The sequence below is a fragment of the Diabrotica undecimpunctata genome, chromosome 3 (genome assembly GCF_040954645.1).
Source record: "Diabrotica undecimpunctata isolate CICGRU chromosome 3, icDiaUnde3, whole genome shotgun sequence".
Lineage (NCBI taxonomy): Eukaryota > Metazoa > Arthropoda > Insecta > Coleoptera > Chrysomelidae > Diabrotica > Diabrotica undecimpunctata.
Genome location: NC_092805.1, coordinates 39,055,570 through 39,074,004, shown reverse-complemented (window position 1 = coordinate 39,074,004; position 18,435 = coordinate 39,055,570). Strand labels below are relative to the sequence as shown.

Genomic DNA, 18,435 nt, shown 5'->3' with positions numbered 1-18,435 from the left:
AAAAGTCAACTCGGGTCTTCGTCGTGGTCCTTTCAGTATGACCACTTCCGTTTTGCTTCCTGCCAGTTCGAGACCGTTTCTAGCCATCCAGTTGTTGTTTTTTCTGCAGCATGTGTTAACTTTATCTTCGATTTCCCAGTTCATGTCAGTCATCACTAGTATCGCCAGGTTATCTGCGTAAGTGATAGCTTGAGTATCTCTCGATCCCTATCAATAGTCGATTTTTAGTACCCAGTTATATAATCTATTCCAAAGTTTTGGATCAAATACGGAACCTTGCGGTACGCCGGTTGTTAACTTCTGTTCTGTATTTTTTACCACTCTAACATATCTATTAGCAAGATACCTTTTAATGATATTGATAAGATATCTTGACCGTCGTATTTATTCCAGTTTTGTTATGATATGTGCCTATTTGGCAGAGTTAAAGACACTCTTCACATGAAACATAACCAGTAGGCCCATCTTTTCATTATATTCTTTACAGTATCAGTTAAACTTTTTACCACGTCTATTGCTGACTTAGCTTTACTAAATCCGTATTGTCTGTTGGAGATAGTCTCTCTTTCACTTAATTCATCTTCTAGGCGATTTTTGACAAGATTTTAGTATAGTTTTCCCAGACAGTAATAGACATATATGCCTTTACAAATTGGATTCGTCCGGGTTTTTACCGGGTTTATGTATCATTGTAAGATTAGCTAGTTTTAGCTGGTCTGGGATTCTTGTCTTATTAGCAGCTCATTAAGTGCCCTTCTAGTAGCTTCTGAGCATTCATTTACTAATATTTTTATCACCTCTGGTGGCACACGGTCCGGTCCAGGAGATTTACCTATTTTGATGGAATTGGCGACTTCAGTGACTTCAGCCACCGTTCATTCCTCGGTACAGTTCTCATCGCTTCTAATCAGGAAGTCGTTTCTGGACTTGTTAGGAAACAGAATATTCGCTATTTCCCTTGTTTTGTCATCGCACAAATTATATGGGGTCTCTGACCTCAGCGTCTTAGTGGCTCCTGTATCCTTCGCCCCATATATAGTTCTCCAACGCCTCGCCTTTGATCAATTTTTTGGCGTTCTTTTACTCTTCTTTGACTTACATGGTCCTATTTATCTGTGCCGTACGCCTGATTCTAAGGTATTCTGTCCGCTTTTGGTGAATGTTTTCATTCCATCAGTATGATGTGTATGTATGTGACATTGCTTTTGCTGCTGGCTTTGTGTGTTTTTATTGGGTTAAAAGGAATATGTGAAAATTTTAAGTCAGCATGGACAAACATTCCATCTCTCACAGGAAGTACCAGTTCTAGACTGAAAAAAACATAGTCAGTACTGTATTTAAACCACCCGGAAGTTGGCATTTTGGTTTCAACGTTTTAAAAAGATTTTTCTTACATAAAGGGAAAACGAATATTGCCGTACAAGGAGAGGAAAATTACAGGAGTAAAAGAAATGATAATAGTTACCAAAAAGGGTAAATCTGCATCCATCTTATCACCTCTTACTCTTCTCTGACTTACTGGGTCCTATTTCTGTGTGCCGTATATGATTCTAAGGCATTCTGTCCACTTTTGGTGAATGTTTTCATTCCATCAGTATGATATTGTGTATGTGACATTGATTTTGCTGCTGGCTTTGTGTGCTTTTATTATGTCTCTTAAGTTATTAAAGTTGGTAGTTTCTTCTTGTCGGTTGCATATCTGAATTTATTCTTATCGAACTTGAGTAATTTCCTGCCGTGCCTAGTTGTTACCTTGATGCGACTTAGTATGAGACGTACTTGTGGAACGCGAAGATGTTATCATCAAGCACATCCCATCCCGAGAAGTTCTTGGCACAGTTGTTGGTTGCTAGTGTAATGTCTATTTGATTTCTCGACTCACCTCTTTTGAATGTGGGTTTACCATTATTTAACACGGTCAGGTTTGCGGAGGAAATCCATTCGTTCCAAATTTCCCCTCTTTTGTCATTTTTTGGAAAACCCTCAAAGAATGGATTTTGCGTTTATATCACCAACGATTATATAAGTTATTTTTCCCTGTGACGCCTCTATGATTTTTTCAACCCGCTCAGCATATTGTTATATTTATATTAGGTGAGATATAACAGGATATAATTGCTAGGTAATCTATTTTTATCTTTAAAATTATTTCTTTCTTGGTAATTCTGATTGTTGTTCACCAAAAATACAGCAACGCCTGCTCTGTTATCGGAGATCCAATCGAATTTTGTTGAGATACTTTTGATTCGGTTCTGGGACTATGATAATATCTGTGTCAATTTGCAGAGCTTTTGAGTAAATCAGATCGTGTTCCACCTTTGCTCTTTCTATGTTTACCTGCAGTATCTTAAGTCCTTTCGTCAGGATCAAAGTCATTTTAGGTCGTTACAACTAGCTCTTCTGGGTCACTAGGCTGAGAATTATCCAATAGAGTATTTTTTGGGGACGGGATTTTGGTTTTTGTTTTCCTCTGTATTGCTTAGCCGTTTTCACGGCCTCGGCACCTATACCCTCGAATTCCGCCAAATAATAATAAAAATATTGTATTTTGTACTTTCAAAATTAAAGCGAAAACACACGAATACGAGTTTTTTTATCATGTAAAATGTTGAGCTATTTATTAAAATTTACAGTTTAGTTACTCGAAAAATGATTCTACGTTAAATTGATAAATGAAAAAATTGCAAATCATCCATGAAACATATAGTTTGCAAAAAACAGGCGAAAATAGTTGATTTTCTAAATATTAAAGTAAAGAGGAATTTTATTTAAAAAATGCAGTTGCAAAGTGTTGCACTGCGCTGCAAAGTAAAGTGACTGCTGCAATTTTCTTCAGTAAAAAAGTTGACTTAATCAATTTTAATTAAATTTATGTCATAGAAAATCTCATAAAATATAAAGTTATAAAATAAGTAAATGAGATTCTTGTTTTTTTTAGATACTGAGCGACCACTTTTTTCTTTTAGATCTTTCCTTATAAAAAGTAGGCTTATATAATGTTGTCAGTATTGGAAATATTAAGCAGTTGATCAACCTCATTTTTAGAGTTCGTGAAATGTAAGAGTCCTTCCATATTTCAACCATCTTTTCTACGGTAACTTCTGCTAGATCACATCTACATTTTATTTCTTCCTGTAGTGACCCTGTGTTTGTGATCAATAATCCCAGATATAGTATGAGCTTAGTTCATATAGTATGAACCTCAAACCGGTCAATCCTGGTTGTGTGTGAATGTGAACAATGATCTTTGTCTTTGATATTTTTAACTGCAGACCAAACATTTGACTTTCGTTTTTAACCAGCCGTATTGCCGTATGAGATCAATTAATTCTTTTTGACTTCTTGACTTGAAGAACGCCATCTTCAAAACGTAGGTTGTTTTTAGCCTGTTATATGCAGGACATGGTATCCTAGCAGGATACCATATCCTATTTAAATTACTTTTTATAGTTTTATTTTTTCTATCATTTATTTGAGAGTAAATATATGAATCGTATAATTCCAATATCCTATAACTTCATTTTTTTACATATTTTAAACTATCTTTGTTTTTAGATAGTCTGTGCAATTTTTAAGATGTCAATATTTGTGCCTAAAACCACCAACTTCTGACTAAATTTGACAGCAATTTTACGAATTTGTTCCAAAACTCGCCAGCTTCTTTTATTCTTTCTTCCCAATTCAGTTACATCCGTTTCGACCAATCACAAAACTCTATTCTGAATATTGTTGTCCATAATTTGCATTTAATAATTACAATAATGGAAGACATAACTAAACAAGTTGAAAAATCATGCCCGAATAAAGAAGTAAAAAGAAAAAGTCAGCCGGATTTATAGAAAAAGAACAAATTGAAGGAAAAAAGATGAGTTAAAGTTTGTTTTGTTACAGGTACTATTAATAAGGTGATACAGCGTGTCCTTTTTGTTGACAATTCATAACAATAACATTTAGTAACATTACTTTTCTATGACAAAAACCAAATACATGACAACATCTAAATACCCACTACGATGTAAACTCGGAAATAATGGGAAAATAATAAAGCAGGAGGCAAGGTTTAGATACCTATCTGGGAATAGATATAACTAGTTATGGAGATGTTGAAGAAGTACGACAAAAAAACTTAAAAGTAAGTAATCTCCTAATGACGCAATCTAAAAGAACAAAACACCTAAGACAAGACACAAAAACAAGAATCTATATAACAGACATTAGACCTATATTATTATATACGGCGGGGACAAGAACTGACACATCTAAAACGAGACGACTACTAGAAACAACAGAGATAAAAATACTCCGACGGATATCAGGAAAAAATCTCTTGGATAGGGAGAGAAGCGAGAATATAAGAAGAGCATGCAATATCTCCTTCTTATAGTGCCGTGCACCTATAGTGCGTTAGAGTACTAAGAAGAATATCCCACGTATGTTCGATGGTTGACAAATCAATTGATATTGATGGTCACTCTAAAATCTCTATACCAGATTTTTGTATTAACTCCGTAGTTTCACGGACAATACGAGGTCTTGCGTTTGAAAGATCGCATTTGAAATGCTTTGTAGGCAAAGAGATGTAAGACCGGTTGCAGAACTGCACCAATATATCGTCGAGCTATCAGAGTGTCGTTAATAAAAACTAGAGATGATCTGCTGCCCAAACATATACTACCACATACCATAATGCTTGGTTGTCTTGCTGTATGACGTTCAACATCCAAGTTTATATTTTGTCTCTCACCTCGAAAACGTCTTACCTTTATGCGCTCATCTTCTTCTTCTTGAAAAGTTCATTTGATGTACATCCGTACCACTCTCTCAGGTTGCGCAGCCATGACATTCTACGCCTACGACATTCTATGCGCTCATCAGAACCACCCAAACAAAACCTAAATTTATCACTGAAGCAGACAAAATTTCATTTTGACACTGTTGATGGATTAGCTTCAACTCTTCGTGAAATTTCTCGTAAACCAAAACCGACTTCTTTCATGCCTACAACAAGTTCTTTTTCAAAGTCGCTTAAATCACGAATTTGCCGACGACCGCGAACTGTTGACATTTTAAATTTTTTGGGTCATCATCATCATCATCATTCAATCTTCGCTTATCCACTGCTGGACATAGATCTCCCTCATAATTTTCCCTCTATTTCGATCTTGTGCCTCTTGCATCCAATTCCAATGACAACGTTTTAGATCGCCAGTCCAACGTGTTGGAGGACGACCTCTACTTCGCTAGGCATCATCTCTTGGTCTCCATTCCAGTATCCGCTTTGTTCATCTATTATCTGTCAATTGTCTATATAATTGTCAATGTCTATATAATTTTTTGGGTAAATCAAAAATAATTCTAAACTAAACTAAAGTTGAATACACAGAAATAAACTTTCTTATCTTTTCTGCTTTTGCAAAAAAAAGAAAAAACTTCAGTTAAAGAAAAGATAGCATGGTAAAAACTTAATTACATATATAGAGGGTTCAGAATAGAAATGAACCATTTATCTATATTTGAGCTATAGAGGTTTAGAAGTTAAAGTTTTTTTAACAAAATTATTCGTTAACATTTTTAAAAGTATTTATTTAGTTCAAGGAGTAACTTAGACATATTCATTACTTGTATTGGCCAAATTTGATGTAATAACCCCAAAAAATGCAAAATGTGAACTTGGTTCAAATGTATTCTGAAGAATTTTAGAAAGATAATGAACCAACTCCAAGTGTTGTTAATATACTTTACTTTTACATCATATTAGAAATATTAAAACACAATATCACTTCTTGGTTAAAAGGAAAAGTTATTTGAGGGAAAAAAACTAATTGTCGCCGTTGGTATTATTTCCTTCATCAGTTGCTTCGTTGTCCTGTGTTTGACGATTTGGCTGATTCCCTGGAAGGTTTTTTGAAGTATCCATGATGAGTAGAGGGTATGTAAGGTAGGAGAGACAACATGTCCTTTTTTTTAAATTCATTTGTCTTTTGGTTGGGTAAAATTGATCCTGCTGTACAGTTAACAATGTTTGCACTTCCACGGGTCTTCTAGGCCATGTTTTACTTGTCTTTTTCGAGATGTCCAAGGTTCGGAAACTCTGAATTTCACTAAAAGATTCATTTATTCATTATTTGGAGAGGTGTCTTCAGTCTTGACACCTTCAGTGTCCTTTTTTCTATTCGTGATTAAATCTTCGAGGGATTTTGAACTCAAAAACTCTTCTCGTTGTAGTTTTACAACTTCCAACTGAGGCTTTTTCACTTTTACAGTTTTAATGATGTTATACCAGTCATCAGGCCCATTGATGTTCCTATGTTTCTTGGCTGCTCTCTCTATTATACTGAATTCAGTATTATTGGGAAGAAATGAGTGGCCTAGTATCATAAGTTTTAGCGACCACTCTTTATCTTATCCAGATAAAATATCCATCGCATAATACAGCTAGCTAACAAACATAATGTGTAAATAAACTTTCAAAAGCTATAACTAAAGGTTTAAAGCACGTCAACACAGTATTGTACAGAGTAAATAAACACTACCTGGACTTGGTTCAGTAGTATTCTGACAGAAAATAACAATCTGTCAGTAAACACCAGAACTTGCTACTGCCTAGCGGATATTATCAGAACTAGGACTTGGTTAAGACTAAGAACTTCAGGTAATGGTTTGAATGCAGTAGTGCAGAACTTTTTAGAGCGGCAGTCAACAGAGTCCGCATAGCCATGATGATTTCCAACCTTCGATAAAAGATGGAACTTAAAGAAGAAGAAGGACTTGGTTCATTATTACACTGAAAAGTTACCTATTTAGTGCATGTTATAGCGTTGTTAACTCGTAAATGATAAAAGTGGACTCGGTTCACTTCTATTCTGAACCCTCCATATATTTTTAGATAAGAATTACAAATAAATACTTTTGATCTAAATAAATAACTGTATACAAATTGTTGCATTTTTTGGCCATCAATATAATAGATACACTTTTTGCTTTTACTGAAAATATGTTGCATGTGGAGTTAGCGGATATTGTAATTTTACTCATTTAACTCATATTAGCTTGCATTTCTCTTCACTTACGAAAAACACTACGAAATTATTAATGTTTGATCTATACATAATTTCCATTTTCATCCTAAAATTGGTTCATAAACTTTCAGTGCTATTTACATTTACATAAAATATTTGTATAAAAGTTTAGCAGTATTATTGTTTTTTACCACCTTTTTTCAATTTGTAGGTATTTTTTTTCACGTCAACGTTTTGTTTATAAAATGTATGTTATCAAATATTGATTCAAAATTTTTCTGTTTCATTCTAGAATTATTAATATTTAGCATTATAAACTAGACCTACATTACACAGTAAACTTAAAGTGTGCTTAGTACATATTTTTTTATAATTCTTGGTATAGTGCCAATAAATAATCCAATAAAAGTCAATGTTCGACAGGCCTTAAACCGATTACATCGTAAATTTCGAGGCATTAAACTTGCCATATCAATGAAACAACTACAATTGCGAAGTTTTCGTCGATTTTCCTTTGATCTCGTCCTTCCGTATTCCGTTGTTGTGTTTGGTCCTCCCAGTAGCTTACACCCAGCCTACTACACACCATTCTGGCATTCTGTCGGAACGGTAAAGTAACATCTTCTTCTCTTCTACGATCATTCATCGCGCGCGACCACACAGACCAACACGCACCACGGAGAAGAGTTCTTATTCACGCGTGTATTTTGCGAAATTTTCGTCCTGCGACTTTACTAGAGGGAAATTTTTTTGGGAAAATTGGTGAATGAGACTTGGGGTATATTTAGTGGAAGTGATTTTTGGTTTGGATCGGAAGGATTTTAGCGAAGATGAATTTAGAGGAGTATTTCAAAGGGTGGCTATTTTCTTTCATATTTTTGGTAAGCTTATAAAATATTTATTGTATGTTATCTGTGATTTGCAAAAATTTAGTTTTACATTGTAAAAATATTTTTATATAAACATGCAAGTTTTCAAAAATTAATTTCATGAACTACTGAAGTAAATAAATAATTTTATAACAGTCTAATTTAATCTAATTTTAATAGAGCGCCGTCTTTACTATTATGTCGTCTTTTACACTATATTTTTTACACGACATACATCAGTGCATTACCAAATATAATAATAAAAACGTTTTGTATGGAAATTACTAAGGATAATAATATTATTTACTAACGTACGTCTGGCTTAAATATTTTTATTTTACTTGGAAGGGTGTGCAAATATATGTATCATTTTTAAATGTTTTGTTTAAATTTATTTTGTCGGCAAATAATTTTTGATACAATACATTAAATAACTATTAAGTCATTATATATATATATATATATATATATATATATATATATATATATATTTTTTTTAAGAATTTTACTATTATTTGTATAAAAAATTATAAAAAAAGTTCTTCGGCTCTCTACTTATTGGTACCGAAGATAAAAAATTAAATTCTTCTCATTGTAGTAGTGTTTAGGTCTAGTTTTGTTGTGTTTAAATTGTTCTCTATTCAGTAGTACTGCTCGTGTCCTGGTCCACGTCTGGCCCCAATTATAGGTTTAAAAGTCAGCTATAGACACTCGTACTTGTTATGTCTCATTTTTTATATTATTGTTAACCTGTCTTACTAGTGTCCTAGTAGTCTTACTAAAGTGTCTTACAAGTGTCAATTTTATATTATATAATACAGAGGGTGTTTTTTTTGGAAAAGTAACATACGTTAACTGAGAAAAGGGCCACTTAGGTAATATCAAAAAGCCCATACATAATGGGTCTTACTTCGTCAATAGCAAAAATACTGGATGTTTTGTCTTATTATTATTTTTATATTATCTTATATTATTTTTCTTATCTTATTTGGTTCATAATATTTTTAACCACACTGTATATTTTCTTTATATTTGGCACGCGAATATTCTTTAAGGTGTTCAATCGATTAATTTATTTATAATTATAAGAAATTCAACAACAAAAAAAAAACAACACATGCAAATTAGATTTTTAAAAATGGGTTTTGCAAATTTTCGGCAAAATATTTTTTTTGGTAAAATTTTAAATTTGAATTCTGAAATTATGTAAAGTAAAAGAAATTGAATACGGCTTAATTTTAATTAATACCATTTAGTCCAGTCGTCAAAGAGTTGACCTCTAAAAATCATATGAACAAGCTGAATTTTGCCGAGAATATTACTTTTGGCACCCTAAAGATGATACAAAAAAATTTACCAATTTAACCTTCGGGCTTCCCCCTAAAATCCCCCGCCGGCAGGGGGTGAAAACCAAAAAATCGATTTATCAAGAATTTGTACGGCGTAGAAAAAAATGTTTCAAACAAAAAATGTAGCTGAGATAATTTTAAACAAAAATGGTTTTTAGCACTTTTTTGAAGAATGAACCGTTCCCTCAGAAGCAACGCTTGAGGCGACCGTCGATTTTGAATGTCAATTACGCGCGCGAAATCAATTTTCAATAAAATTTGTATTAGCTAGACGGTAAAAATTCTATATCTTTTTTTGTATGCAGTTGTTGTATTTTACCGAAAATAAACTCAGTTTTTATAAAAATGTTAAATACATAATCGTGACGCGATTTTTGCCATTTTTATGATTCTCGTGAGATCAATAAAATTGATTACTTTCATTGACCAGTCGTAGTAAAACTTTCATTTTTAGAGATCACTCTTTAAAACCTATGACATGAAATTTCAATTTTGACTGGTATTTGCAATATGACTAGAAAACGCAGAATTTAATGTTTTACATTACAAACGACCGCACGTCACGGGAAATGCCATTAAGAAGAAGTTTTTGAGTGTAGTTTATAGCAGAAGTTTGGTTCTTTTTAAAAACGTACTAGTTTTATTCAAAAAAAAAGTTTTAAACGTTTTTAAACGTCATTTTAATGTCATCTGTGAATTTTAATTGACAGAGCATCTTTCTATTTGTGTTGATATTACACACCTTTAGATCTGTCTTTAAGTATGTTTTAAAAGTATCGTGAATAGCTTTGGAGAAACGGTGTGTCCTTACCGTACTCCTCGCTGTATTTAGATAATTTATGTTTTTTATAATTTATTTGTTCCTTATTCAGATAGTCTTATGCTAGCCGTGGCATTTTTGTAGACATGTTGAATTATGTTAGTGAAGCGATCATCTATTCGCCATTCTATCAATGCTTTTAGGATTTTCTGCTGGATTATATTACCGAATGCTTTCTCATAGTCCACGAATATCAGTGCCAATGGTTTGTTGTATTCTAAAGACTTATCCATCATGTTCTTTATGACTAGTAAATGGTCGTTAGTTATCTACTCAGTGCCTACTCCTAAACATATAATATCACCACTATAATTGAGCCTACCCCGAAAAAAATTCTAAAAGTAAAATTGAACTATTTATTATTTATTTGAATGCTGATATAATCTTTTCCTTCCGTCAATCGGCTTTATCATCTTCTTTACATGCTATCTCCGCGACGGAGGTTGGCAATCATCATGGCTATTCTAATCTTAAATTCTTCTCCTTCCTACACTTCTCTTGCCCTGGATTTTTTTTTGTATAATTATTTAAAGTATGTTGTATCTTTTAACATGCCTCAGGTATTGAACCTTTTGTGTCTTGATGGTTTCCAATATTTCCATTCTTTTGTTGACTCTTCTCATGACTTCGTTGTTTATTACATGCTCGGTCCATGATATCTTCAGGATTCTTCTATACACCCATAGTTCAAATTCTTCCAACATTTTAGTAGTCAATGCGGTAAGTGTCCATGCTTCTATCCCGTAAAACAGAGTCGAGAAAATATAACACCTTGCCAGCCTAACTCTCAAGTCTAATTTCAGTTCTCTTGCACAAAGTACCTTTCTCATTTTATTTAAGTTTGTTCGTGCTTTCTCTATTCGAACTTTGATTTCTTTGGAGTAATCGTTTGTGTGATTAATTATTCTGTCAAGATAATTGTAGTTTTCAACTCGTTCTAAAGTTTTACTGTAAATTGTCAGGCTTTCATCATTGTTTTGGGTTTTTGATATCCTCATATATTTAGTTTTCTTGATGTTGATTGATAATCCATATTCTTCTCCATACTCAACTATTTTGTTCATTAGCTTTTGGAGATCTTGGAGGTTGTCTGCTATTACGATAGTATTGTCCGCATATCTAATGTTGGTAATTTGTGTTCCATTGACCTTTATTCCTGCCGTTTCTCCCTCAAGAGCTCTTTTCATAGTTTCTTCAGAGTATGCATTGAATAGTAGTGTAGACAATACACATCCCTGTCGCATTCCTCTTTTAATTTCGAACTCTTCTGATGTGTGTTCATTAATGAGTATGTGTGCCTGCTGTTTATAATATAGATTTGTTATAATTCAAAGGTCATTGTCTTGTAATTGTTTTGCTTTGAGGGCGTCCATTATGTCTTTGTGGCGGGCTTAATCGAAAGCCTTGTTGTAATCTATAAAACAGACGTACATATCTTGGTTCACATCTAAGCATCTCTGGATTAGTGCGTTGAATACAAAGAGAGCTTCACGGGTATCTACGCCTATACGGAATCCAAATTGGGTTTCTTCAATATCCATATCAAGTATTTGGTAAATGCGTTTATGGATGATCTTTAAAAACATTTTAAATGTGTGAGACATCAAGCTTATGGTGCGGTGGTCGGCGCATTCTCTAGCATTTTTCTTTTTTGGGAGACAAATAAATGTTGAGGTCAACCATTCATTGGGTATGTCACCCTCCTGATAAATTTCATTAAAGAGCTTTAAGAGGACATATATGTACTCATTTTCTATTATTTTAAGGATATCAATAGGCAGTTGATCTGGTTCCGGGCTTTTTCCGTTTCTGATGTTCTTTAATGCATACAATATTTCTTCCTTTGTAATATTTCTTCCTTTCTATACTTGTTTCTCTGTCTTTGAAAGATATGTCTTGTAGGTTCTTTCTTTCATCGTCGAAGAGCTCTTCCATATATTCTTTCCATCGTTTTAGCTTTTCATCAGTCATTATCATAGTATTTCCATTTTTATCTAAAAGAATTGTGTTATGGTTTCTTTTTTGCAGCCCTGCCATTTTATGTAGGTTGAATAAGTCGTATTTGTTCTGAAGATCTATCTCTTTACATTTTTCCTCATAGTAAGTTTGTTTTGCATCTCTTATTATTTTTCTGATTTTATTGTTAATGATTTTGTAATTGCGACTGTCTTTGTTCTTGGCTTGTCTTCTTTAGTCCATCCTGCCTAATATTTCGTCGGTCATCCAGTTGTCCCTCTTTCTTATCGGTTCTTTTAATATCTCTTTGAATGGAACGAGGAGGCAGTTTTTCAATGTTTCCCATTGTTGGTTTGTTTTTTATATCAGTTTTTTTCAGTTTTCTAACACCTAATTTTGAAGTTCTTTGGGGTTTTCTAATACATTTAAGCTTAATTGTGACATTAGCGATTAGTGGGTTATGGTCTGATGTGACATCTGCTCCTGTATATGCGCGCCATGTATATAACCATCTTATAGGTAATTTAAAGAACGTGTTTGTGATTATTAGACTTTGTTCTTGGCAGAATTGTATTAGACGATCTCCTCTATCGTTACGTTCCTCTAGTCCTTGATCTCACATTATTGGTCCAGCTCTTCCCTTGCCGACTTTTGCATTGAAATCGTCTTTATGCCGAACAGTAAAAAAACTAGACTCTCCTTTCTAAAAAAAATTGACCCAATGACCCCAATTTTGTTGTGTTCTAGTAAAGGATACTCGCGATACTCGGTGACATATTCAAAATTTCGGGTTTATTTGGCTTGCATCAATTCAAACTAGATTTATTAGGTATTCTTCAAATTGTATGCTCATTAACTTTGATTGTAAGAACTTCTTTCACTTCGTTTAAGAGAAGAAGTTTGTTCCAATTTCCGAACGAGTCATGTTGATCAAAATGACAGGCAAACCAGTAAACATAAATGTGACACAAGCATATGCACCAACAGCAGATAAGTCAGAAGAAGAAATAACTAAGTTCTATAAAGATCTGGAAAAAGCAATAAGACTAACAAAGAAAGAGGACATAAACATAATAATGGGCGACTTTAACGCCAAGGTGGGTAAAGGAAGATATGAAGACATAATTGGAGAGTACGGCCTTGGAGTTAGAAATGAAAGAGGTGACCTGCTGTGTGAATTCTGCCAGGAGAACGGTTTTGTCGTCATGAACACATGGTTTCAGCTCCCACCTCGTAAGTTATATACTTGGAAATCACCAGGAGACCGTCCAAATCGAATAATTAGAAACCAAATTGACTACGTTTTAATAAACAGAAGATTTCGTAACGCTATCAAAAGAATCGCAGCATATCCAGGTGCTGATATTGCATCCGATCATAATCCGCTAATAGCAGATGTGAGGTTAAAACTAGCAAAAATTAAGAGAACAAATACAAACACCAGCACGCCTATAAATACAAGAGAACTGATGAGAGACGAAAATCTGAAGAAGAGTTATGCAAATCAAATTAATGAAAGAATGCGAATAATAGAACAAAATGATGATATCGAAGAGATGGTCAATGATATTAAAGTAACGATTCTGGCAGTAAACAGGGAAGTTAAAACACAGATCAGAAAGAGAAAGCATAACGAATGGATGACGGACGAAATTATGGATCTAATGGAAAAGCGAAGGCAACATAAACAACAACGTAATCAAGACAAATACAAACAGATACACAAAGAAATTCGCCAGAAAATTAAGAAAGCAAAAGAACGTTGGATGGTGGAAAGGTGCAACGAAATAGAACAATTGCAGGAAAAAGGAGATAGTTTTGGACTACATAAGAAGATCAAAGAAATATCGAATATACACAAAAGCCACCACAGAACAAGAATACGCAACGACAGAAACGAATACATAGAGTCAGAAGAGGAGATAGCAATGGCGTGGAAAGAATACGCAGAAAGACTTTTTAATGAGGAAAGACCAACACAACCAACGCGCAAACTTCCTTCCGAAAACTTATCAGGGCCATCAATAATGCGAAGTGAAATAGAATATGCAGTTAGAACCACAAAGATGCATAAAGCAACAGGTCCAGATGAAATTAATATAGAAGCAATAAAACTACTAGACGAGGAGAATATCGAAATCTTGGTAAAGCTGTTCAATAGAATTTATGATACTGGTTACATTCCACGAGAATGGCTGCAGTCATCCTTTGTGATGATCCCAAAAACAGCTAATGCCACAAAATGCAATGAACACCGCTTAATCAGTTTAATGAGTCACTTGCTGAAACTCTTCCTTAGGATATTACACTCAAGAATGTACAAGATACTAGAAGAACTTAGCGGGTCAACACAATTCGGTTTTAAGGGAGGACTAGGAACAAGAGAGGCAATTTTATGTTTGAACACCTTAATACAAAACTGTTTAGATCAACGAAAAGATGTCTACCTCACCTTCATCGACTACGAGAAGGCATTTGACAATGTTAAACATGATATCATGATGGAACTACTACATAGGGCCAACATGGACCAGAAGGAGATCAGAATTATTCAGAATCTATACTGGAACCAAATGGCAAAGGTGAGGATTGATCAAGACCAATATACGGATGAATTTGAAATCCGGAAAGGTGTCCGCCAAGGCTGCATACTCTCTCCGATGCTTTTTAATTTATATGTTGAAAATATATTTGCGGAAGCATTAGAAGACACGGAATTAGGCATTAAGGTGAACGGCATACCAATTAGCAACCTACGCTATGCGGACGACACAGTGATTATAACTGATAATTTGGAAGATCAGCAGTTATTACTTGATAGGGTGAATAGCATAGGTAAAAAATATGGCCTCAAAATCAACATTTTGAAAACGAAATATATGGTCATTAGCAGAAACCCTCCAGAAAACCCGATAATATGCATAGGTGACGATCGCATAAAACGCGTGAAAACTTTTGAATACCTTGGCACCACAATCAATGACCAATCGGATCCACAACAAGAGATAAAAACCCGAATACAAATGGCAAGACAAGCTTTTGTGAAATTCAGACCGCTCCTATGTAATCAAAACCTGAATTTCGAAATACGCTACAGAATGGTCAAGTGCTATATATGGTCCATCTTGCTTTATGGCAAGGAAACGTGGACTTTGAAAAAAACATCTATCAACAAACTTGAAGCATTTGAAATGTGGTCATTGAGAAGAATGATGCGCATACCTTGGGTGGATAGAGTTCGAAACGATGACGTCCTTAAGAGAGCCGGCGTGGAAAGAGAACTCTTTGAATTAATTAAAAAACGCAAGATTGGTTACCTTGGGCACATATTGAGAGTAGCAAAATATGAAATACCACAGTTAATCCTACAAGGGAAGATCGAAGGTAGGAGAGGAGTCGGCCGCAAACAATTATCCTGGTTAAGAAATATTAAAGAATGGACAGGAATCCACAATACAGGCGAGCTGTATCACGCCGCCAAGAACAGAATTCTAGTAATGAGATAGTCGCCTACGCACTTTGGTGTATGGCATGTTAAGAAGAAGAAGAAGAGAAGAAGTAAAATAATCTAAAATATTGAAAAAAAATGTCCCCATTTAATCAAAAATCGACGTGTCGCTGGATTTTTTAAAAATGTTGTCACAGTTTCTAATAATGCCTCTGTTTTGTCTTCGTCCGACCACCCTATTTATTAGCACTAGAGGCCATGTAGGTTCTGGTATTTATATTCTTGTACTGACGTCGAAGTTATTGGAGATCTAGCACTAACTCTTTCGTAACTCTATACTTAATTCGATCGTAACTTTGCTAAAATTAAGTTGCTCAGCGCAGTAATTCAAACATATTTTTTTTGTATTTTTAACGTTTGTACTATCTAATCTCTTTAATTAGATCTTCTTCAGCTTCAGATTTTTACCTCATTCTTGGTGGCATCTTCTTTGCTTTCCTCCTATCGACACAACTATAAGTTTTTTGGTAACGTTTAATTTGAAATTCTTTTTTTCTGCTCCAACTGATTTTATTCTGTGTCTTAGATTCAAATATCTTGCTTATTACTTTTTGTACTAATTTGTAATATTGGTTCTATATCAATTTGGAATACCCTTACTTTTACGCCACTTAAGACCCAATATATTGTATAATTTAAAAACTTATTTTGCATACGTTTCCCACTCATTTTTTATTTCCGTTTCGGCACCTGACTCGCCGGTAGTTTTTACCGCGTGAATTTTCTCATTAAAAGTAAAACCTATCTCCATCATAACGTAAAACATCCAAAACATCCTTCCTCCAACTCGTTTAATTACAACTGCTAGCAAACTCGTCAACTACCCAAATATGTAACGTGTAATTTTCACGTTTTTTAGAGGAAAACTTTATCGTCACTGTATAATTTACAGAATGTTGTAACTGAAATCGTAAAACTGATTTAGTGGACGGTTTTTCTCACGTATACCCAATAAAAGAAGATTTATTACGTATTTTCATTATTTAAAAAAAGATTCTTAAAAAAGTACAAATATTTTTAAGGAAAAAAGATATGAGCTTTATATCTATTGTATAATTTCGTAATAAGTAATATGTATTCCGTATAACCAAACAAGCTTTAATTTTACAATATATACTTGGATTTTATTGCTTACAAGTTGAGTGTTGCGTCCAATTAACTAGTAAACGTTTCTCAAAACGGTTCCTTCTTCTTCTTCTTTTTCCTTATTGTATGTAGGCTCTAAAGCCTCTTTCATTTTCAATATTAGCCTAATGAATTGTTTAAATTATCGCACCATCTTTTTCTTGGTCTGCCAATACTTCTTCGTCCATTTGGTGACTTATCTCGTGTTATTTGTACTATCCCATTCTCTGCCATAATGCTAATGTGTTCGTTCCACTCCTTTTCTTGATCCAACAGACTTTTCCCTGATATTCGTCGAAGTATTTTCATCTCTGTTGTTTCTAGTAGTCGTCTCGTTTTAGATGTGTCAGGTCTTGTCTCCGCCGTGTATGTTAATATAGGTCTAATTGCTGCTTTATAGATTCTTGTTTTTGTATCATGTCTTAGGTGTTTGTTCTTCTAGATTGTGTCATTAAGAGATCCCGCTGCTTTACTTGCTTTTAAGCTTTGTTGTCTTACTTCTTCTTCAACATCTCGATATTATCATATTGTATTTCTTGGCTATTGTATTGAAGATATGTGTTAATCTTTGAAGCTTGTCTTCTGTCTCGGCGATTAATGCGGTGTCGTCTGCATAACATATTTGGATTTCTTTGTTCTACATTCTGTAACCATGACCTTTATGTACTGCTTGTATTATTTCGTCCATTATTATATTAAAGAGAAGTGGTCTTAACGAGTCATCCTGTCTGACTCCGGGTTGTACTGGTATATACTGGATTATGTAAGTAGATGTTTTCGATAGTTTGTATATTGATTGGTATTTTTCTTTTATACAGTAGTTGTAAGACGTCTTTAACTTGGATGCAATCGAAAGCCTTCGTCAGATCTATAAAACATAGATATACCGGTTTATTGTACTCGATGGCCTTTTCTGTAATTTGTCTTTGTACAAATACGGCGTCTACGCAGGATCTTCCGGATCTGAATCCTTGTTGTTGATTTGATAAAGTTGTTAGTTTATTGATTTTGTTTGTTAGGACTTTTATGGTTAGCTTAAGTGCGGTATTCAGTAGATTTATACCTCTATAATTGTTGGGGTCTTCTTTATCTGCTTCCTTGAACATTGGTATCATTATGCTGTTTCTCCATGCGTCTGATATCTTGCAGTGCTATATTAGTTTTTGTGTAAGTTTTGTCATCTCTAGGGTTATACTTTCTCCTTCGTGTTTTAGAAGCTCGTTGGTTATTCCGTCTGGTCCTGGTGACTTTCTATTTTTGACTGAATTTCTGGCTATCTCTACTTCGTGAAAACTGATTTCTATTTCGTGTCTTAATTCAGGTACATTATTGTGTTGATTATTATTTTCCTTTCCTTTAAACAGTTCCGTCAGGTATCTTTCCTATTAGTTTGTTGGTATGTTATTGTATTTCTTTAAGTCTGTGATTTCTTTTCGTTGGTTTCTTATGAATTTCTGTATTTGTTTTTGTGTACCGTAGAAGTCACTGTCTATCCTTTTTGTAAACTGTTCCTAGTATTCATTTTTTGTTCTTCTTACCAACTGCTTTGTTTAATTTCGTATTCTTCTATAGGTATTCGGGATTCTGGAGTATTTGATGTTTTGTACTTCGTGTAGGCCTCTCGTTTCTTTTTACATTTCTCTTTTATTTCTTTTCTGAACCATGGTGCATTGTTGTTGTTTCTTTTGTTCAGTATGACTTTGCGTTTTCCTAGAGCTGTTGCTGCTTCTTCAATGTTGTTTTTAATTTTTTCCCAGCTCGAATTTATATCTTCGATGTCGTCTATTTG

General features: G+C 34.1%; 1 protein-coding gene across 1 annotated transcript in view; it reads left to right on the top strand.

The window, feature by feature from the left end:
• The first annotated feature begins 7,632 nt into the window (after nt 1–7,632).
• The window catches only part of LOC140436715 (uncharacterized), a 369,152-nt gene continuing 358,349 nt past the window's right edge, over nt 7,633–18,435 (top strand). The window contains exon 1 of the mRNA XM_072525765.1: nt 7,633–7,900. Coding sequence (XP_072381866.1) covers nt 7,850–7,900 — 51 coding nt within the window. The 5' untranslated portion in view covers nt 7,633–7,849. The remainder of the gene's footprint in view (nt 7,901–18,435) is intronic.